The sequence below is a fragment of the Diadema antillarum genome, unplaced genomic scaffold (assembly GCF_040938485.1).
Source record: "Diadema antillarum isolate AM-2024a unplaced genomic scaffold, OU_Dant_1.0 scf00000183, whole genome shotgun sequence".
NCBI lineage: Eukaryota > Metazoa > Echinodermata > Echinoidea > Diadematoida > Diadematidae > Diadema > Diadema antillarum.
In genome coordinates, this window is record NW_027271072.1 from 622,565 (window position 1) to 647,164 (window position 24,600).

Consider the following 24,600-nt stretch of genomic DNA (forward strand, 5'->3'; position numbering starts at 1 on the left):
TGCTGCGACAATTTTGCCCAATTACCCCCACCTCCCGGGCAAGACATTTTATGCCACTGAAACATGTAGTGATAATTAGATTCTCTTCGACCGGATTTATTATTGAATTAGCTTCGAACTTGGTGTTGGGAGCTTAGAAAAGGGAAAATAAAAGACTCTGACGCTATACAGATGGGCCGATGAAGTGGGAGAGAGGGGGGAAGAGTGAGGATCGGAGAAATGAAGACGCGGAAGAGGAAGATGTGAGTTAAAGCCAGACGAGAAGAAGCGTACACAAGCGGATGAAATAACAGTGTAGAAATCGAATGGCGGGAAACTAATGCCCAAACCTGATAGCATGTAGAGCCACTTGTAGCGAATTTACGACCCTAATCCGCATAACCAGCAGAGTTTTAGGCTCGGGTTCCCGCAAATTTCATCTGGACGCCGTTTTCTTCCCTTACATGCAGTGGCTTCATAACGCAAGCATTGATTTCTGCAGTCCAGGCCCGCTCAGACAAGCCATTCGTGGGTGATCGCTATATCAGCATGATTCTCTACTCGCATGTATAATCAATTTCCACCTTGCCTCTAATTACGACAGGAGTTTTGCGAAGAAACAGTTTGAAAAACTATTCTTGCGATCCCTGAACATTGTCCGCTTCTTTTTTTCCCCCATCTGGATGACGCATCGCGCTTGTTTCAGAAACACATGCTTTTTAAGGTTCCAAAGATTCTTCAGTAATTTTGAGTGATGCGACTGGGAGGGAATCGGTTTTGGGCCTTTCAATGGGAAGCTTTTAACATTAATTGAACCATTTGGGGAGGGCCAGGGGAAAGAACGACTTTTTCCGTTTTTGAGACTGAAACGTATTCATGCCAGTAGCAAACCTATCTGAGAGGGCGGATCGGATTTCAAAAATGGTCGAAACGCGCTAATTGGCGTGCGCTGCCGATTCCGACAAGTCATTTTCATAAGAGTAATTTGGTCTCGTGTGTGTTGTGTTGTGTGTATGCATGTGTGTGAGTTGTGTGTGTGTGTTGATGTGCGCGCGTCTACGAAGCGCACACGGCGCCCACGAATGCAATATACGCTTAGCACCGATACTGCGATTTCAGCTTCAGTAAGGCAATTTCGAAAATTAGCTCTCGTACGGCGTACATCGCAATACACGGCTCCGCTGCGGGCTAGAAACCGATCCCAGTCGTTCCAAGTGGTGCGGAGTAAGCGGACCCCATCTAGCCCTCCCAGTCGAATCAATCTCTACACGAGCAACCGGTTCGTGGGTCTTACTCAACCCTTGTTCTCCATCCTGTCGCGTTTTTTAACAGTCGGTACACGGGGCCCGGATTGCAGTTGCTTGCAATCGCCGGGTTTTGCTCGCGATACAATTCCAATTTGCCCGTCGTATCGGGATGGGGTCCCTGAAGACGGGGCATCGCATGCAAAATTGGACTAATTCGATGTTAGGTGGGCACAAAAGCTGTATGAGATTAATTGCAATCAACGCCTGCGACAGGTACACCCATTCCCAAACCACGTGAATGATGGCGGAGACTCGGGAGAGAAAGGCGGAGGCAGAATATATTCGACAGACGAATCAAGAATATCTGGCGAAAAGTAATGACAAATGGTGATTATTGTACGCAGGGGAACGTGTAACGAAGAGAAGTGCCTCCTGGATCGAGATGGACAGAGTGTTGTCAAATTTGATATGTTCCCTTTTATCACGTTTGATGAATTCACTCGCTTCCCCTGCTGTTATCCAGGGCAGGGGAATGACCTATGAATATTTTGTTAAGCCTATTTTCACTCTTTCGTGTCCTTGTGACATGGTCGCTATAGATACTGTATCAAAAGATATAGGACCTACTTAAAAACTTTCCCGTTGAGTGACATTGTGTTGTCGTAAATATTCACTTTGATCACGGTGACACGACTGTTTTAATTAATATACCTGAATCAATAGTTCCTGGAAAATGCCGCGAATTATCAATGAAAAAATATTTCTCAAAATGGGTGGTCAACCACTTTCTCTTTCCTTCAAACTCTGGCTTTGTGTTTCAGGGGCCCTCTCTTATTTCATGTGCATAAATTTCATGCAACGACAAGTAAATAATTTTGAAGGGGCATTCATCCGAACGATACAATTAAGTATCATTGAATAGAATCCGTGAAACGCACGCAGACGTTTAGACGGCCTTGACAGAACCTTGAAACAACTGACAGTAATCACTTGAATTAAAGAGAAAGAAATTACAAGGAGCTAAGAATTACGTGGTTACGTGTTCATGATGTATTGTCAATGTCAATTAATGCCCCTATTTTACTTTGTGAATAGAGAACTCAGCTATACATTTTTGGAATATTTGTTACTGTGTCGACCTTCATTTCATTTCATTTTCATTTCAGTTATTTTCAACAAAGAGTGTCAGTGTATAGAATATACCATGAAAGAAAGCAATATACATATTTTCCATACATCGAAATATGATATAAACACGATAATTATAGAACATAATAAATACAATATCTACCGCTTATTGCCGAAAAATATATCAAAATATGGAGGGGAAGCTGAAAAGCAGAGCTTGTAATATGTATTCCCCTCAAAACCATTATTGATAAGGAATACAACAATAATGCAACCCTGCACGTGCAGCAAAACGTCTAGATGTTAAGTGACTACAATACATTGACTTCATGAAAAACATATGACATCAAAACAGGCATTATGTCTTGCGATGAATACTTATGAAATGAACTGGATATTATAAAGAAAGCAAGCATAAAAGATTATCATGAAAGTATGAATTATCAAAGGAAGATGCATGTCATAGTATGTGTTATACTGTATATACTTAGCCCTTGAGAGTCTCTCATTAAAATTATGGACAGAGGTGCTCTATGAAAACAGTAGTTTGGGGACAGTTTGGGGGACATCGAGGATCATGATTTTAAACAGAAACTCGAAATTAGAGTATATTTTTGTTTATAATATGGATAAACATTAAAACAAAAGGGGAAAATGAGGCGAAAAGTCGGGTAGGAGATTCGATCTTGTGTGGAGGGACAGCGATCGTATATTATGTAATACGAAGCAAGTGCGCGCTTTGAGAACCGCTTTGTGATGTCACAATTATTGTTTTGTGACATTTCACAAAGCGACCTAACGAAACAGTACATGATGTCACAACTATTGCTTTGTGACATCATTTTACAAATAGTGTATTACTTGGAAAATGTCATCATAAAAAGTGACGTCATTTTCCAAATAGTAGTCCACTGAGTGTAGGACAGACCAACATTAGGAAAAAGTTGAAAATACATGAAATAATCACGTGAAGCTTTTTCAACCAATCACTTGTACCGGATAAAGGGGAAAAATGTTTTATCCAAAATTTGATACGCATATAGTATCATTTTTACCTATAGGTGTTCTAGCGCGGAGTGATTACAGTGCGTACAAACGAAAACAAAATAAAAGACCAAGACAATGCACAAGTGTATGCTGTATCTTTTAGGCATGCAAGTTTGCATACATTATGCATGGGTATCAAAGAACTGTGACAGTTGCCCTTATATAGCCACACGTGCCATCCATATACAATCGAATGAATCACATATTTTGTAGCATTCATACATTGAATGTCGCTAAGTCCGATATCTTTTAAATTCACTTATAGGTTTCCTCTACTTGTATTTCATTTCTATAATTCATTAAAGTTTATCTTACTTAATCACTGAGTTGGTCGTAATTAGTAACGTTTCCCGTATCTTTCCTATTAGTTCACACACACACACACACACATACACACACACACACACACATACACACACACACACACACGCACACACACAAAATATGATATTTCACATCTGTTACGTCATGACAATATATTCATTTCAAAATGTTAGAAAATAAGCACCCATTGCTATACTCGTCTCATTTGATGCATTTGAAATATGAATGAGATAAATGGCGTGCATCAATACACAATGATTACTATACACTATAATCAGCATTCCAACTGGTGTATCTAAAAAAAAAAGATTTAAGATACACCAGCTGGAATGATGTTTCCTTTCAATTTTCTCATTCTTTATATTACAACACTAAATATCTGTTCTTTTTTTAATAAATCTATCATGGTGTCTTTATCTCTGACGTTTTTCATTTGATACTTTAAAGTTTAATGTATACCTCTGGCACTTTGAGCTGTGACATTCTTATTTGGCATCATCATTCTAACATAATGATTTATGTCTGAAAAGTTATGTTTGTATAATCTATTTTTGTTAAAGAAAGTGATTACAATGTAAAAGACGAGAATTATTATAAGTTATCACCAATTCTTTCTTTAACTGACAGGACGTTGTTCATGGAAAATATGTACTATGTTTGTGTGTGTGTATGTGCGATTGTATGACTGTGTGCTCATTTGGAATATTTTGTCCGCACATGTCTTCTGCATTATTTGCCTCGTTATGAGTTTTATATTTTCATGATCTCCTTTCTTTGTCAAAATAATTTTCGTACTTATAGCTTATAAGTAATTAGGAAATGTGGCATCAATCATGACCTAGTTATTACAATCACTGATAAAACAGAAAATACTGAACAAATGAAATGACTACGAATACGATGAATACGAACACAAGTTACAACCTACAATCACAGAACAAGCACGTATATACACACTGCTTAGGACGTGATTACTTGTATTTGCTTTAGATGGTTGTAGATGCGTTATTTACAGCAAAGAGAGATTCAGATAAACCATTAATCTGTATCAACAATTTCAAATCTACACGGTAATGCATGGTAACTTACAGTTAATAAGGTTGATTATTAGCTATATAGCTGTTACTATTTTTTTGTTTGCATTTTCCGTCGCATGATTCATTTCATTCTTGAAGCGCTAATATTAGGTCATTTGCTTTACAAAACTTGCTTTGAATAAGGTTTATCAATTTGAATTCTTTATTCTCAAACCCCTCTGCCTCTCTTTCATGAAGTCCTTATACGTTGATATTACTTGCGAGATTTATTCATTGATCGTTGAATCAACTTTTAATGAAAAGAAACGTTTTTTATATCACACGTTCAAATTTGGGGGAAAATAAGAGAGTAAAAGTCAAATAATCTCAAATGATCTCTCTATTTTCCTCGTAGATATCCTGATGGAAGACAACGTCGAGAGAAGCAGTATATTCAGCCAGCAGTCACCAACTTCTGTGAACGGGATTGGAAAGAAGAAAAGAAAGAAGAGACGTCATAGGTTAGTTCAACGTGTGGTACGAGTTTATAAATGAAGAGTTTGTTTTCAAAAACGGGTTTAGCGTCATTTCATAACATTTTTAAAGTAAGTCACTCATCAAAAAGTGCAAAATAAAACCTTCCAATGGAAGACCTACCTCACTTGTTGCATAACAAGGAACATTCTTAAAGTTACGATCACAAATATTCTATATACATTATATTTTCTTTTTTTCTGCAGGTTTAATCATATATTGCAAACTGGCAAGAGTGGAGTTGACTCGTTTTGCCACGAAACTCTTCAAATTTAGTCCTGTTCTCTTTATGTGACCCTTACATCTCTGTGAGTTTAAGGCATTAACAGCCATACCCATACAAGGTACCCATAGAGTAATGATTCTGTTCTTCATCGATACGATTAACCCAGACCTTAAAACATATGTATTAATATGATTATATTACATGATATATGGACTTTTCTGTGTTTTCCCTGCCAATTGTAGGAAACATTATACGTGGCATAGGATGTAAGAAGAACGTTAGATATGGTGTTCATCATGCTTTGATATACAATTATCAAACACCTTAAATTGATGTCGACTATGTTCACTGGAAAAAAAAAAATCAAGCATGAGCTCAAGCCTATAGATGTACGCCGAAACAAAAGTGAGAGGGAGAAAAGGTTAGATAAAATGTTTTGCTGACATTGATTGATTATTTTCCTTCTGCCGAGAAAAGAAAACGGAAGAACTGCTGCTTTTTTTATTTTTGTAATTATCCTGAGATGTTTGCCGGGGAATACTTGAGAAGTGCGTGATTTGAAAATTGGATAATTTTTGAAATTACATCCCAAACTTGTTGACCGCTGAGCGCCGTATGACAAAAGGGGCGGTGGTCAAAGGTTCGACAAGCAAGTCGGCTTTGATTAATCAGTCTCCACTGACATCGAAGACTTTCTGGTTTCCGTCCGCCCCATGAACGATGGTACCTGCTTTGATTTCTTCTAAGGATATTTTTTTTCTTGTCGTTTCTCTTTATTTAATAACTTATTGTGATGGAGGCATGCAGGAAACGAGGAGTATAGTGTGAAGGCTAATATTGTGTAATATAGGGAAAAGTTGTGGCCATCGTCGGTATTATCAATTCTATGGGGACTGAAATAGCATCAATAAGCCTTCAGTTTCCGCCGATGTCACTGGTACTCCTCTTACTTCTCCTACTCAATACTTCAACAACTTATTTTCTCCAATCAATCATGATAATATTTGCTTTTAGCCATGAGTTTTGGGAACAAAGCATTTATTTAGAATGCAAGATCGCCATTGTGTATACGCACAAAACACAGCTTTGCATATGGGTACCATGGTTCATTATAGTTCTTTGGTCAATAATATTCAGTATCAGTGTTTTGTATACGTTTTACCATTTAAATCGTTAAAGCGATATATTTCGGCACACTCTTTAATCGGCCCTTACATGCATCTCCGGTCTGATTACAGTTGGCTTCTAAATTGGCAATTACGGACATGGGAATGGCAGTATATAATTAGTACTTTTTTTCCTATCACTCTGAAACACAGGACAGTAGTCCGTACTGATTACTCCCTTGACCACAATGTCGCTGCTTAAAAGTCTTAAATTAGAGAGTCCTTTATGTCGTCCGGCATTGTTTTTGAAAGAAACTATGGAAAATTAGAACAAAAAATCGAAATTGTGTTCAATCTCACCAGGTGGTCCGTGGTCATTGAATCTGAGGAGGATAATTAGCATTGTTTATTATTATGTTACGCAGTTTTCTCCAGAAGAACAACAAAACAATATGCAAAACAGCATAACCATTCGTAACTGAACCGCCCAAAACCGCCCGTCCGCTTTTTTATAGCTTTATGCGTTATCATTTTATTGTTTTCATATAGAATATACAATTACGTTATTTGAAAGAGGTCGATGGTCAACAAAAGAATGTCAGAATTACTTCTGTGACCCGCAATTCTCTTGGTAAAGTCTGAATAGGCTTTCATATACAAGCATAGTTGCAGTGAGCTATTTTACATAACTTAGAAAGCTGTCGAAATAAGGGTAATATTGCTCTACCTTCTAGTTAACAATAGGCCATTATGTACGGAATCTTCAGTTACTAAAGGGATAACAACATTTGTCGATTGCAAGCATATAGACCTCACGATGTTAATCAAATCAAGTGAATTGTTTTAATTCTGCTACTACAATGCATATAGCAGGTAATTAATTCATTCGTCGTGATAATATTGTGTGGTATAAGTGTTACTGAGTGTAGTCATTGAATGTTTTCCCACCGGTCCAGTCATTATCATACTTTCGACACAATCCACAAATATCAACGATACTTGGCCATACACTAAAATGTTAAGTGGTATCCTCCAACAAATGTAAAAAAAAAAAATAGATGAGACATCTGAAATTCTATTGAAGAGCTATATACGGATCTTTATATTACCCCGCCTTTACCTCCCCTTGCTGGTGGAGTCACCTTTACGTTTACCTTCCAAATTGTATAGTCACTATTAAATGTGCAGTGATATTAATACGACCAATACCATCTGCTTCCAAAGTTATCGTTTCTTTTTTGAAACTGCAATTCATGTGAGGTGAATTTGACCAAGATATTTCTCAACTTATCATTTCTTTTTTCAATGTCTTTGCATCATTCACTATCCACGTGCTGAACAAAGCCAATCAAATCTTCATTTTGTTGCTGGCAGTTGATTCGGACTTTCAGAAAAGCAACGGTAGTTCCAGGATACTACTGTCTTGTATGCCATTTTTGGAAAAGCACACGTAAACATAGCACATTAAGCGCTGTCAGTCTGAGCAACGTTGCTCGAAAAAGCAACAAAATAATTGGACTTCTATTTTACTTATTTTTCGAAACCATCATCAGATCTTTGTATAGGTTGATTGCTATCCAAATAACTTCACAATAAAAAAAGAAGTAAATGAACATCATCATTTTCTGATCCAAAAATATAAAAGACTATTTTTTCATCAATCAGTATGAAAGCTTGTAGTTTGCATGAAGAAAAGAAAAGAAAAGATACCCAAAACAAGATAAATTGATCGAACTCGCCAAAGCACAGTTGGTGAATTCTCATAACTCACGTTTTCCCCAGCGAGCAGACTCGACCGTTGCTTTGTTGCATGTTGAAATGGAGCGACGGTATACTCTGTTGTATCATCACACTTTTCCTGTACACCAAGTTTACCAAATACCAAATTGTACACATAACGCAATCATGGATGTTGCGTGCGTCAACTTGGCGAGACACCCTCTGTCCATTACGCGTCCGCTGCAAGGAGTTGATGTCTGTAACGAGCAATGAGAAGCAAGCCGTAAACCAATTAGTTCGATCAGAGGGGGGTAATAGTACTTTCTTCACAATGGTGAATAGCCCAACTTGTGGACACCGGGCTTTTCAAATGTGCTCCCTGAAGAAAGGCGTATTCTTCCGGCTTCTCACTAATGAGATAATAAAATCAGACGACTTGATTTGATGTGATTGCTGTATGCGTCAAGGCTACTTTGGCAGAATTATGTTTTTTGAGACGGACCAGAGAGAGGGGAAGAAGGAGAGGGAGAGGGAGAGAGAAAGGGAAATAAAGAAGGAAATGAAGCTGAAAATGCACTATAGAGATAGAGTAATACTCAAAAGGAAAAACACGCACAACACACATACACACAACTCAAACACGCATAAAACATTTTGACCACCAGTATCTAACTTCCCAGGCAATGTTTGTTTGTAGCAAAATGCAACTACTCTGTCCTCCACCAATACTAATGTCTTAAACACTTACACGTATTCGAAGTGCATTCAAAATTACGCATGTTATTATCATGAGTCATGTATTACACTCTCAGATATACACCCATAAATTATGTATATAATGCAAGCACAACGCAGTCAACAGCATGACAATATTACTTAAGAAACATAAACGTTACATTGTAAACACCCTTGTGTCTGGTGTGATAAAGCCACAAATAGCCTTGAAATATAGTTATCATATAGAAAAAATAAACCTACAACATTTCAGGTCTTTCTGCACAATAAAAACAAACAAAACAAACAAACAAACAACAAACATTGGATCAATGCAAATGACGAATTCTTGCTAATGCTGCTCAAGGCTAATCTCTTCTTTGCTTTCAATGTTTGAACTCAATCTATCACCAGTGATCACGTGAGGCAAACAAGGATTCATAAGTAAGAGTACTATTTGAGGTATGCGAAGACTTTGATCCCATAGGTAGGAACACTGCGAATGAAGGAAGGATACTGATTGATGTTATTTCAGTCTTTCAATTAAAACGGAGAAACGAATTGAAGGGAGATTATGTATATATTCACATTATAAAAACTGGTATGATTATTGTATAGGAGACTAATGCTAAACGATAAACCTATTGACATGATCAATATAAGTTGTTGTTTTTTATAAAACAGAGGTACTCTGTCGAGGACAGCTCAAAATCATTATTACGTGATCGAAATCTATAAAAATTGAAGTTCCAACTAATTTCAATTCTCAATGATGACATTATGATGCTTATGTGCTGAATATGATCGGATTACATGGTGTCTCGTGTACATAAAATCTACTTGGTATATAGGCAAATCCCTTTCAATTACTACAAGTGATTTATAAACACCTCCAGCGTAATATTATACATAATTTTCAGAGTCTTGAGAGATAGTAAATGAAGTGCATCAGGCAGCATCTATTATTTTAACGCGCGTTTCATTAGGTAATTATATACAATGCTGTAATTGTTATTGTTGGTTTTTTTTTCAAGTAAGATGTTTTACTATTGATTGACTATTGACTATTGATTAAGCTGTTTTAGGTATAAACTCACTATAGACGGGAATGTGACATTTACACGATGTCTCATACTGACAAAACGTTGCACAGTGCCATGTACTATTAGAAAATATACAGAAATATTGCTTTAATAGAGATCAGATTGCAAAACTAAGGCCCTATATTACCAGAAAACAAATAGGGATGAAAACTAAATAGACAATACAAAATGTTCATGGGATATAGGGAGAGTTATAGAGTAAAATGCTGCGAGAATTCACCACGTGTAGTTGCTATAATTGCACAGAATGAGTGCACACACACACACACACACACACACACACACAAAGGTATTGCTAAGGATCCGAAATGCTAATGGTTCAGTCTCTTTGAGAGATAGGAGTGACAAAGTAAAAATAACGCGTCTAAATTAAAAAAAAAATACCAAAGTAACATGGGCCTACATTGCAGTGATCCATAATCCTATACCAGCCTGAAACTTGCATTGTGGTTTCTCATGACCTTCTGTTTGAAATGATGAATTGAAATTAGTGCAATATAGTCAATAACAATTCAACTATATGTGGGAAAATATTATTGTATATCATCTGTACTTCTCTCATGTACAAGACAACGTTTTCCCTCTCAATTGAAAATTGCAGTATGCGGTGAAGTTGTAACTGATATAAAGGGTCCAAAATTGGATACGGTGCGTGCGATCATGACAATTCTTGCTCTGATTTTTCCTATGCAACAGAGATCTGTTGCTGAAATTATCATCAGCCCTGGCGCATGTCACGTGGTCGAAAGGATGCACCCGATAATTATCACAATCAGGAGGGGGGGAAGAGCCAAAATAGTGATCTCATTTTGCGTCCGGATGGGCGCGAAAACTATCCCAAGACCAATGTCACGAGCGGAGTCGAGAGCAGACATCCAATGGGCTAGGCCCCCGTGGCAACTCGGTGAGCGGGTCGATGTCACGGCAAGAAAGTTTAAAGACACGCAAAATTATCGCCCGGGTGCGATTGGTAACCAAGTTATGACCAGCCATCTGTCAAAGGGGTAACGTGAGAACTTCTCTCCACCCCCATCGGGCCTATTTTCCCCTCCTCTCGAGGGAGGGGCATCTAGAATTCATCAAAATTCGATACTTTAGATTTGAGTGATTAGTCGTGGAGTACAATCATGAATAATGCGGGTGTACCTTACGTTCTCTTTTTTTCTCTCGAAACCTGAAGTTTGCAAGAATGTCATCTCGCTAATCGTTTCGCTAACACCCAATTCCCTTTCCGGTGGATTATGTCCAAACGTTCGTTGGGGGGCAAGGATGAAGCAAACGATGGGCCAGTGGGTTTCCCGCACAGTTTTTCCTTCTGCTTCGCTTTTATTTTTTGTTCAAAATTCAAACTAAGCTTGGGTGTCACTGTGATTAATTGAAATATTAATGAATCGAGCTAGTAACTGCTATGAGAATAAAAGAAATATGCACACGGTGTCTTAGTAATGATTCTAATGTCCGAATTCGTTTCTAACAAAGATATCCAGATAAATGCAAGTCATTATACAGCAGGAGCGCTATCCATTCTGTCACTCGGAGCACTGATGTAACACACACACAAACAAACAAACATACACGTATATAATATATATAGTTTTATATGTTTATTTACATAGATGAATATATATATATATATATATATATATATATATATATATATATATATCACGTTTGTGTGTGTGTGTGTGTGTGTGTGTGTGTGTGTGCGTACTTGGTCAAAATCGATCATTCCGATATATCTTTGTGTTATTGCGATATTGTCTGCATATTTTCAGTGTATATGATATTGTCATTTCCCAACGATATCTGTCATATATCATCAAAGTAAAATATCACAAACAGTCAATAAAAAAGAGAAACATGGGAGACACTTAATACACTTTCTGTGTAAGAGACTTCTTTTTTCTAAACTATGCTTTTCTTGTGTTTGTGCCGTGCACTTTCGTGTCCTTTGAATCACAGTATCATATTGATCTGTGGCCATTATTGGATAAATCTACCACAGATCAATAACCCCCTTGCAACCGTATACGTGAGTTATTTGTTCTCTTCATGCTCTTGCAATACGTCATTTCCTCCTCCATGTATTTCTTTTTCTCTTCTTTTTGTCCAACTAGGACTATCTTTACGTCATACCAGTTAGATGAGTTGGAGAAGGCGTTCAATGAAGCTCACTACCCCGACGTGTACGCCCGGGAGCTACTGGCGCTGAAGACAGACCTTCCCGAGGACAGAATACAGGTGAGTACGAGGGAGGTAGCACCATCCAACATAGGGCATCAGAGAGTGCAGAACAAAACTCACCTCGACCAAAACGTTTCAGATCGGGATTGAGTACGTCGTATAACTGTAACAATAAGCCAGTTCGGAGATAGCTCATGTGCACATGGGTACAAATGACCTTTCATTTTTCTCATTTGGTTAGGCACATTCAAAGCGACATAATGCATCAGTTTGCCCAACATAGCAATTTATGGAACTCGTATCCAAACACAGGATGAATCTGCGTATAAGTTCAAGTGACCAGAATTGTTCGTCAATCACCACTTTGGGAAGCATCTATTTCATTGTCTGTATTGAATGCATTATCATTTTTTTCCTGTTAACATTGACAAATACCAGGCTTGCTGTCAGGTGTATTTACTTTACTGGCAGGCACCGTTAATAAGGATTACATGAATAATCATTGCATCACAGATGCTGATCTCAGTGAATTTAAAAACCAACCTGTCTCTCAGTACAAATGACCTTTTTCATAAATGATTGTCATGGCTTACTCATTGTTTCACTTCGGGATGGTGCGTTTTGGAGTCCAGCTCGGCGCCGTTTTCTTGTCCTGGTGTTAGTTCCAGTGTTTCTATTGAAGGTTAATTTGTTTAAAAGGTTCGATGGAAGATACACAACCACCATTGCATTCAAGCCTTTAGAGACACTAGTCTGAAACAAGCCCTGCTGGAAAGAACACAGTGTCACACAGTGTGTCCACAATGTGTTCACATTGTCGACTACTAAGTATGTGAAAACGCTCGAATTTAACAGTGTGAAGATGATTTCACAATTTGGAGATATTTTTCACGTACAGTTTATGTAGTAATGTTATGTTTCACATTGTAATTTTCGTGATTCACACACACTGTGAATTGGCGATTCACAATGTGTTCACAACGTTTAAACCGTCGAATTTAACAGTGTGAAGAGATTTCACACTGTGTTCACGCTGTGTTTCTCACACTGTGTTTCACATTGTGTTTCACACTGTGGGACACTGTATTCTTCCCAGCAGGGAAGAGTTTAAAATTCTACGAATGCATATAAAGCACGTGATGACAATGACTCCAAAGACATGTGCAACCCTCTTTAAGGAGTCCCAAGACGCTTCCACCATATCAGGTAGGAAAAATTAAGTGTATTAAACATCACGAAGACGGCATTATGAAGACAACACTTGATAGACAACTAGATTGTTTCATTAATAAGTGCGAGTGTGCTTTTTTTATATTTCTTTGAGAATTCTGACCGTTTCTCTGTCAATACTCCCTTCCTCTGATAAAAAAAAGTCTTCATCATCACGATAAGTGATTAAGAAAAGTCAACACACGCACATCATATCATAATTTCTTGACGGAATGACTTTTCTTGGAAAAGGAAGGTGTGTTTTACCTTCTGAAAATTGTACTGTGATTTAGGATATCAGCGCTTTGGAGAAGGAAATCCATTGCGTTTCTTTTTTTTTTCTTTTTTTTAAAGAATGAAAATATACACGTAAACAAGTCAAAGATCTTCCATATACATTCCAATTTAGCTAATCTTAAAGAAGAAATCCACTCCAAAATTTTATCAATTTCATAAGAAAGAATTTTTTTTCGCAGATCTGTGCAAAAATGATCAAAATCGAATAAGAAATAATGAAATTATGACATTTGGAAATTTCAAAATTTCAAGATTTCTTGACCAGTCGTTATGAATATTGAAATCATTACGTTGATGATGTCATGCTCTTACAACTTCTTATTCATTTCACGTACAGAAAATGGAAAAAAATCCTATTTCAGCTGTATAAATACAAAACTTGCCTTAAACACCCCCCCCCCCCAACATATAAAAGAACAAATGTTACCTCTGATATATTTTGGTATGGGAATATGCTTTTAAATGTATTAGCTAAAATTAAAGATTTTTCCAAATTCATATAACATACATGTAATATTGTGAGGGCATGACATCATCAACTCCCTCATTTGAATATTCCTAAGGACTGGTCAAGAAATCTTTTTCGAAGAAATGTGAAATTTCAAAATGTCATATCTTCCTTATTTTTTGTCCAAATGCTGTCATTCTTGGAACGTTAGGCAGGTTTCTTTGTCTTTCTTTTAGAGTTGTATTTATTTTGGGGTGAATTTCCTCTTTGAACATAAAGCGATATTATGCGGGGTTTTTAATATTGCAAATGATTGACAAACTGCCCTTCATCGACGTAAATGCACCCCGATTATTCAGTGTTTGTTAGTAATAACCATGATAACTAATCATGGGCATACATGGGGATTTTAACCCACCACCTTAACCATGGGCATACATACTCGGTTAGGATTTTAACTCATGCCCACCACCTCCTGTTTGCTAGGTAGGCGTTATATTCACAAGACAATCAGGCAACCAGACCTATTTACGTCTACGAAGGGCAATCTGTCAATCAGTTGCATTGATAAAACAACAACAACAACTCGACGCAGAAATCATCAATTTTCATATAACGATTATATTCATCAAGTTTCATCAATTACTGCCTATATAGTACAGTGATGTATTAAGTCGTAAAAGTCAAATTTTGAATCAGGTTTCCTCCACAACACATCTACGAGTCATGTATCTTCAATCCGAAATAACTCTACTTGGGGATGACAATTTTCACGATAACATGAGCGCATGGAGGTGAATTATTGCTTTCGAAACAAGCCTATGAATAAAATCGAATATCTCGTATTTTAGATATTCACGTTATATTTATACGTTCTGTCATCTTTAGAATGTGAAAGGGTTCCACGGTGGATCATAAAAGTTTTCAAGTAGCATGCACCCTTACAAAGGGTAATGTAACTTGATGACCTCTCGCAAGTGACATTACTCATTGGTGTGTAATCTGGCTGGTAATGTCCTTTTTTTGAAATGGAAAGTGTGACAGTCGTGAGATGACGGGGATTGGGTTTGACGTAATGCTAAATGTTATTTATGAAAATGCAATATGTAACTAGGTCAGAATCGTTTCATATAAGTTGGATTCGGTGTCCGAATTCGACGCTCGACGGAGTTACTCAAATAATGCACGGCTGTGATGACTGAAAAACGGGTGAAGAAGAAGAAGGAGAAAAAAAAAGAAGAAGAAATAGTCACTTTCTGTCACTGAGAGAGATTCGGACAAGGTGATAGGGCAAAAGTCCTATTTTCTGCAAATGTATAAACTAGAAACTAGTTTTCGACGGGATTCGATTTTCGGGCCGGAATTACGCGGAGCTCCCCTGCGACCCTCCCCGCCGCCTTTCCCCTGGTGTTGACTGCGCATTTGTGTGATTTGGTTCGGCGTAGCATGACATCCCCGGGACGGCTTATTACCAATCGGGATTTAAGCTGATTACTAGGTCTTAATATCAAATTAATTATCAAAATGGCGCTAAGGTGTGTGCGCCCGCGTCTCTGACCTGATTTTGATCAAAGGCATTTTCTTGTGTTTGTGATGATGGTGTTGGACAGGCAGGCAAGCAGGGGGTGGAGTGGGAGTGGATAAGGGGCTTTGGTGGATGTTGCTGCTTGGCAACGGGGCAGCAACTATACCGGAACTTCGATGCTTGTAGCGCATCCTAGTCCCGCGCGCATTAAAATACAGGCGACGGGGAAACTCATCTGAAAGAAGGAGATACAGAGAGGAAAGGAGAAAAAGATAGGTAGAAAGATAGATAAAGCGATAAAGAGAGAGGTGAAAGGGAGAAGGGGAGGAGAGATGGAGAGATCGGGGAAGGTCTCTGATTGGATGTTAATGCCTAATCGCAAGGATAACCAAGCGTTAAAGTTCAGTCAGGCGCTGAGGGACAGTTGAAATCATGCCCTTCGGAGAGACTCGCTGATGATTCGCACGCTGCCTCGGGGATTCCTTTAGTTTTAAGGTTCGAGGCCAGCAGTCCTCGTCTGCGGGAAATGCACGCGCGTAGGCGTGACTGTAATCAGGCCCGTCGTGCTGGAAAAAAGATAAAGACGCGATTGAATTGTGCGCAGGATCCTCCTGAGCTACCCAGTGGTTACATGAACACAGAGAACGAAAGAAGGAAGAAGGTAAAAAGGAAGACCAAAAAAAAAAAAAGAAAAAAGCTAATCCGTAGGCACAGCGAGCGTGACGTACTTAATTTCCAATTTGGGGCCTAATTTGACAAATGAACAATTTTCCAGTGTTTGAGTAAATGACGCGAAGTTGTCGTAATGAGGTCCGACTCGGGCGCTTGATTAACTCGTTGTAATAACTCAAGCCCAAAAAACAATTTGACTCCAAGAGAAAGAAGATGGCGAGAGAGTTCGCTCGGGAAATCAACTCGGATCATGCTTGTTGTCTCAGCGCTGCGCTCGGGGTGTGTTTGCTCGGGGACCGTACCTTCCTTCGGACCTGGCGTCTAATTCGTTACAACCTCTCCCCTCAGAGAGAGAGAGAGAGAAAAAAAAAAAGAAGAAGAAGAAGAAGAAGAAGAGATAAAGAAAATCGTTCCTTCTTGGGATCTTCGTCTTTTATTTCCCCGCTTTACAGCCCTCCTCCATCTCCTCCAGCTCATTTTCATCCTCCCCTGCGCTGTGTTTGTTTATTTTATTGTGTGTGCCGAAAATTTAATTTGCAAATTTGTCTGTTTTCGTTGGAAGACATGCATATGGAGCGAAGGTGAAGATCGCCCCAGCGACAGACGGAACGGACGAGGGGGAGGGACGGGGAGGGGACGGGGGATGGAGAGTTTGGATTGATGTATTGGGTAACGAAGAGGTTATCCGGACACAAATTTGCTGCTCCGCTGGCCGAGCACGATCTCAACATCGTGTGCGACATGTTGGTGAAGAAGCACCGATGACGCAGACGTCATAACTGCGCGAATTAGGAATAATTTGATAAGAGGTAATCCATATAAGCAGTGAAGAAGTAAAAAAAGATAACTGTGATTGGAGAGAATCAGAACAAGAGTTAGAGAGGTGGTCTCGGTTGATGGGAAAAGGAAAGAGGGATGGTTAAACTCCATATAGTTATTTTCAATAATTGAACCATCGCAAGTACTGATTTTCCCTTTTCTTAGGTGCATTGTAACAGAGTATTATAGAGTTTGCGCCGAAATCGACACAACGCATGATCGAAGCACCAAAAAACAACAACGAAACAAAAAACAAACAAACAAACTTAGCAGGAGTTGACGAATACGGAACTATTTTGAATGAACATTACTCGAATATCTATTGTGCTTGGACACTTACACTTGTTACAAAGTCTTAGCCTGATCTTTGCTTGATGATGATGATGATGATGATGAAACAGCATTTATATAGTGCCATTTATCTGTAGAAACATTCAAAGGCGCCCGGCTCCCACAATGGGCATGACCAGGATTAAGGAAACAACTGACACTGACACAAGAAAGGTTAAAAAGGGCCAGAATCTATCTATAAGCGACCTACAAATAAATACTGTGGAGCGGAAATTGTGGAAAGTATACAGGCCTATTGTGATTTGAAGATTATCTATGACGCAAGATACCACTTTCTTATCTGCTCATATACTCATTGTATCACAAGACTATTAAATCTATTGCTACCACCACCGCCACTAATATTACAATTCCAGTACTTGACTTTTACTGTTATTACCATGATTACTGTTTTCTGCCACTACCACCTATATATCTTGCAACTTCCATAGTCACCAATTTCTGCTTCAACCACTGCCATCACTGCAAAAACCCTACAACGATCACCAATTCCACCTCTACATGATTCTCCCGCAATGTATTGCTGCTGCTATTACTACTACTGCTGCTGCTACTACTACTACTACTATACAATACTACTACTACGACTATACGATTACTACTACTACTACTATACAACTATTACTATTGCAACTTTAACTATACATGTACAGCTACCACTTGTAGTACTAATAGGAAAGTATCGAGGGAATTGCAGTGCAATAGGTCCATAAGTATCTTGACCTAAAAAAAGAAGTCCCTACCTAGCAATGCTACCGGAGTCAGTAGTATAATGACCGTGGCCTCCGAAACAGTATGTTTTGAGAGGATTTCCGGTAAAAGTTATTATTAATTTACCATCGTTTTGTTGGCGTTTGTGGCATCTCATAGTGTAGGCGATAGTGATCTATTTAACCACCGATGCTGTAACTACCTCTCATATTAAACTTAAAATGTTGCTTCTGCCAATGCTTTAATTGCGACTGACTACTTCCGCTTCAATTACTACGGTTTTAACTTCAAGTTAATCCATTGCATTTGATCTCGGTTGCAGCTCTAACATTTCTTGACGAAATGCTGTGTAGCCAACATTTGCTCCTCATGGATGAATAGGTCAACAGAGGCCTGATAAACAAACTCAGACAGACACACAGACACACACACACACACACACGCACAGAGACAGAGAGAGAGAGAGAGAGAGAGAGAGAGAGAGAGAGCTATACTTTTGAATATATAGAGAGCACAACTTACACAAATACGTGGATACATGTACATAACACGTACACAGTTTACAATCACACATGAGCACAGAATAAGATGACGGGAAGTCAGTGAAACATACGCTGGAACATGAATGGCCACTTTGCTTTAAAATTTTCCTGGCCGATCAAGTTTCCGTTAAAATGAATCATGCTTTTTGAACGACTACATTATTCACCAAAAGAGTAGTTCATTTTGTGGTTAACTTATCAACAGTTTCGGTTTCTCGCCAAGATAGAGAAGGATGCCTTAAGCGTGCCGTTTCGATCATTAAACTCATTACCAACGTTTTCTCTCGCCTTGTTTACCGTATGAGGAACCTGAATGGCCAATTACAATTACAACCATTTCCCTTTCAATCAGAACGCCTGCTGTAACAATGAAACCAAACTGTTGAACATTTTAATGACGAGGCTGCGTTGTCAATGACTTTATGAATAATCTAACATCGGGAACTTACCTGGCGAAGGCAACGTACACGTTGCCGTGTTTGACTTTTAATTGGGAGGCAATTAGCGGTGGAGAGTGACGATGGTAGCTACTCCATCGAAGGAGCGTGCGGGAATGAATGGAACCTCTGCGGAGACAGGCGGACCGTGCGTTTAAAAATGCAGGACACTCATGTACCACGTTTCCATTCACTGTGGTAGTAACGACAAGACTGTGATCTGAATTGCGTATTTCATACCTGCATCTGAGAGGTACCCGTTTATATTGTGGTCTCCATTCTTCCGTCCTTTTTCTTTCCCTTGTTCGTTATCAATAGTACGAAGAGTACAATGATCAAAGGATTGCGTAAGTTGGGTAGGCGTGCTAGACACAATCAGCTTTAGATGTGGAGTAATTGATAAAAACTCGTAATTGCCGATCTATCGATCATGATCTATCGATCAACGGACAGTGGTTAATTTATGACTTTCTTTGTTCGACCAGTTATTGCAGAACCCCGGCAAAGATTCCAATCTATACACTGATCAATGAACAGCCTTTTTTCCAATACTGAAAGACAATAATTATGTTTGGCAATAAAGCGGCTGTTTATATGCAGAGACGACAATAGCGTTTCATATACAAACGGTGACTCTATTTCTATGCAGGTTGATGAAGTTTAAGAGTCCAAACTTTTTGATTCTTTTGTGCTCTTTGATTGTGCCATGTAGAGCGATGTTGACTGATTAATGTCTGATAAGATGACTGACATCCAAACTTACTGACTGTATGTGTGTGTAGTTGTGAATATGATTCACCGTAAACATGGTGTAGAATGAAACATACATTCATTTTTATGTCTATAATCTATGTAAAAGTGCTTGGTCTGGAAATCAGATTAGTTGTTGTTACTACTGATTTTACTTTACTATTTACCACGTTTCACTTTAAAGTAAAATCTAAACTGAAAGAAAAGGAGTGAATGGTTTTGTGCTTTGACGTAATAATTGCGCACACAGACCAGAGTGACTGCAACTTTACGCGAAATGACAGGCACCTTTCGTGTTCATGTTTAGCTTTCTCGCTCCCTCCTAAATGTTTCGTAATTACGAACGCATTATATCCATCATATGCAAGGAAGTGTCGTTCGTAATCCAAAGCAATCGCGTCATTTCTGCAGATTTAAAAGTAACCCGATCAGAGGCATTGTTGTTGTTGATGATTCATTTAGCATTCCTTATTTGAAACCCTCTGCATGATTTGGTCACTAATCCTGCTTAGAGCAAAGAGTTATTGGGTACAATTTTTGCGTCATTATGCACCTGGAATTATTTGTGAAATTTGTAACAAAAGAAAAAAAAACTGAGCAAAGAATAGTTAATGAAAGTACAGCCTATATAATTACAGATTCCTTTTTAAGATGTTAGGTGTTGTACAGGGAAAAAAACTGAATGAAATTTTCCCAGACTGTGTGTTTGTTGTGCGTGTGTATGTATGTTTGTGTTTGTGTGTGTGTGTGTGTGTGTGTGTGTGTGTGTGTGTGTTGCAAATGCTCATGCTTTCTTACACTTCTTTCCCCTTTAGCCCCCTAGAATTATCTTTTTCACTCAAAATTATCATTGTCAATTTCATCAGTATTATTATCATCATCAGCACTATTACCATAATCATAGTTGTTAGTCCTTGTCAACATCATAATCATGAATTATTGTAATATTATTCATTGACCATGCACTACTTTGATCTGCACTTACCACGATCATTATGATGCAATGATAATTATAAGAAAGACATAACAATCTGTAAATACACACAAGGGAAGGGAAAGACCAGAAATCCATTTCCCCGTATTCATCTTTTTTTTTTGTCTTAGTGATATATTTTTTCTTTCCCACCAAATACATTGTATCGCATTTTTTTTAATCTCTTCTTTTTTTTCCTAATTTTACATATGAGGTCGTCATCCAGGTCAAACTCTGATTATGAGGGCCTCTTTCTTTTCCATCACTTTAATGGACAGTTTGTTTTCCTACTGACATTCTATAGTGTACATGCAGGGCTCGACACTAACTTTTTTCTTTCATGGCCAGTTAAGGACACTAAAATCTTTAAATCTCAAATTTTAGTGGCCCCCAAAACAAATGTAGGAAATCGAAATAAAAGGAAACATAACAATCTATTCTGACTCTTAGTCGTCGGATCGGGCCACCAGATGATAGCCTTTTCGGGAATTTGGTGGCCCCACATCATTTTGTTGTAGCCCCGGGCTACCAGGCCACCGGTAATGTCGAGCCCTGGTATATCAATGAACACAACGTGATGAGAATTGACTACAAAATTTGTACAATGCTTTTCATCCTGATTCCATTCGCTGTCGTATTTGAAGAACAATGCATACATTCCAATCTAATCAAAATCAAAATCAAAATGATAATTAAATCTGACTACTTTATTTCGTGTCGCATCCCATAGGTGTGGTTCCAGAACCGGCGGGCCAAGTGGAGGAAGAAGGAGAAGTGTTGGGGCCGTAGCAGCGTGATGGCGGAGTACGGACTGTACGGGGCCATGGTGCGACACTCGCTACCCCTACCGGAGAGCATCCTCAAGGCGGCTAAAGAGGGCGAGAGCTGCGCCCCCTGGCTCCTAGGTACATCCATCATGTCATCATCACTCGATGGGTAACTGGGCGTATCTAAGCAGAAAAAAAAAGACTCCGAACAACCCAAAAGCGAGAGTATTTGGCGCGGGAGTATTTACTCAATAAATTAATCATCCGTTTCACACTGTAAAATGCGACATTGATAGAATGATTGTCATACGCTAATATGATAATCATATCGTAGTGTTCGAGAACCATTCTGTGCCACAACCTACTCCTCTTTCTCTTATTTGTTCTTCTTCTTCTTCTTCATCATCATCATCATCATCATCTTCTCCTTCTTCTTCTTCTTCTTCTTCTTAATTCTTATTTCATTTTGTTCTCCCTCCTTTTCTTCAGATAGTGAGGACTAAAGAGAATGACGCAAACAAGATTGATAGGCCCGATTATACACTTCGTGCAAAACTTCACATTACACACACTCACACATACAGACACAGGAGAATCTTTATGTTAGAATTTCAAGAAATATCTTAATTTAGCCATAACTTTCGGGCTGTATACATTTTTGGTAGCCTAGTGATGGCTTGATGAATAAAAGCAGAATATCTATTTGTTTGTTGTTTTTCTTTTTTTTTGCACAGCTACTTCTGATACATGAATGTAGGGCCTACATCTTTTAGATCTAAGCATTGATAACAATACGTTATTATGTTGACGAAAATTTGCGAAAATTGCGTTGATCAAGAAAGAGCTACAAATTTTGGCTAAAACATCCTTTGTCCCAATATAATTAGTAGCATAATCACTTATATTTCAGCTTAAAAAATGATAGCAGACGACCGAAAGTCAGAAAGAAACGTTGAATGTAGTACATGTATTGCAATTTTTTTTATTCTGTTCAGCGTATGAATTTACGAGTCACGTATTTCATGTCACCAAGCTTCCAAGATTCATTAGTCTGTCCCTTTCTCAGGTGGTTTTCAAGAAATATCTCGAAATTCTATTTTTCATCTAGTAATTGAATCAACCATGCATGACAACTGAATAATCATTATTTTCCTTTCGGCATTGATACAAAATATAATCACTGTACTAATTTGTAACTTGTCTTGTTTGTGTTGTTCGTGTTCTATAGGCATGCATAAAAAATCACTGGAAACTGATGGCACGCCGGAAAGCAACAACTCGGAAGTAGGAACAAGGGAGGGTCCCGGAAAGATGGCGAGCGACTCCTCATCACGTGGTGAGACAAAGATGACCGGCGCCGAAGAGATTCGGTCGAACAGTATCGCGTCACTACGCGCAAAGGCGCAGGAACACAGCGCGAGGCTACTCAGCCAAAACAACAATAGCATACGCGCATCGAACGGCAGCGAATGCGCGCAGCACTACCCACACGACGTGTCCGACTCCAAGCTCGGTCGTGAAGCCACGGCAGATGCGAGAGACAGTGGGGTGTGGTCAGCTGACGAGGAGTGCCACTCGCCAGACGATCGTCACCATGGCAACAGGGGATGCAGAGACGAAGATGAACAACCGAGAAAGTGGATGGAAGATTCCTCGTCGAGTGATGAAAGCCATGACAATGCAGACGACGAGATAGGTGACGAAATTGAAGTGGATTCATGAAACTGTAGAGTTCAAAATTGACGGCAGAAGTCGTGATAAAGAATGGCTGACTCAGTCGGTTTGTGGAGAACGTCATGACTTTCTATTCAAACGAACCCTTTTGACTATGATTCTCATTATATACGGTGACTGATTGATTGATGGAGTCTATGATGCGATTACCCTGTAATGGCTTACACACAGATTTTCCCATGCATTCTTGCCATTCGTATATTCCTTGATTTGATGATCACAATATCGGTTGGAATATCAAAATTTACTTTCCACTGAATATTGTCACTATACAAACGACAATTTGGTAATACACGCAGTGAAATGCTAAAAAATGGACGTTTATGCAACCTGAATTGCAAACGAACATCAAGGACTAAATAGTTTATGAAATACACAAAATGAATGTGAGTCACATGACATGGAAGCCACTACCTCCAAAAAGTTCTCTTACACCACTTGCGCATGTCTTGTGCTTTCCAGAAAAAGCGCCCTCATTTGGCTTCTCAAGTTTTGATTTCTGTTGTAATATTGACTTTATGTCCTGTTATTGCTGGTGCATGTCCATGAGAACAAGATAAACTACATCGATGGAAAGAAATGCGGAAATGACCACACTTGTTACAAATTGACCATTCCGCAAATATTGTCTGTACTTATGTGAATTGTATATTTCCTTGTCTGTATATATCATATTCATATTGTTTGATATTTATCCACGCCAAAATTATATACGCACTGTAGAATTAGACGTTATGTAATTAAGACTGTCAGAGATGTTTTAGATAAATGATATGTATAGTTTTCACTTGTATAAAGTAAATATAGATTTAGTTCTTACTCTGAAGAGAATTTGAGAAGTACGTTTACGCAAATATTACATTTCTTGCCAATGTGAGTATGTAAAGCGCTGCTTATGGGTGTTATAGTGGTCAAACTGTTTCATTCCTCTGTATGTGATACGATGTCGATATCCCTCTCCAATATTGTATTCTTGGTCTGTGCGTGTTTTTCCCCCTTGGGAATGCTCTACCAAGTTGTAACGATGATATTCGTGGC

General features: G+C 38.6%; 1 protein-coding gene across 1 annotated transcript in view; it reads left to right on the top strand.

Moving 5' to 3' along the window:
• LOC139723225 (visual system homeobox 2-like) overlaps positions 1-23,550 on the top strand; it is a 39,010-nt gene extending 15,460 nt beyond the window's left edge. The window contains exons 2-5 of the mRNA XM_071634485.1: positions 5,157-5,262; positions 12,261-12,384; positions 21,792-21,966; positions 23,057-23,550. Of these exons, the coding sequence (XP_071490586.1) occupies positions 5,157-5,262; positions 12,261-12,384; positions 21,792-21,966; positions 23,057-23,550 (899 nt within the window). The remainder of the gene's footprint in view (positions 1-5,156; positions 5,263-12,260; positions 12,385-21,791; positions 21,967-23,056) is intronic.
• Positions 23,551-24,600: the final 1,050 nt, after the last annotated feature.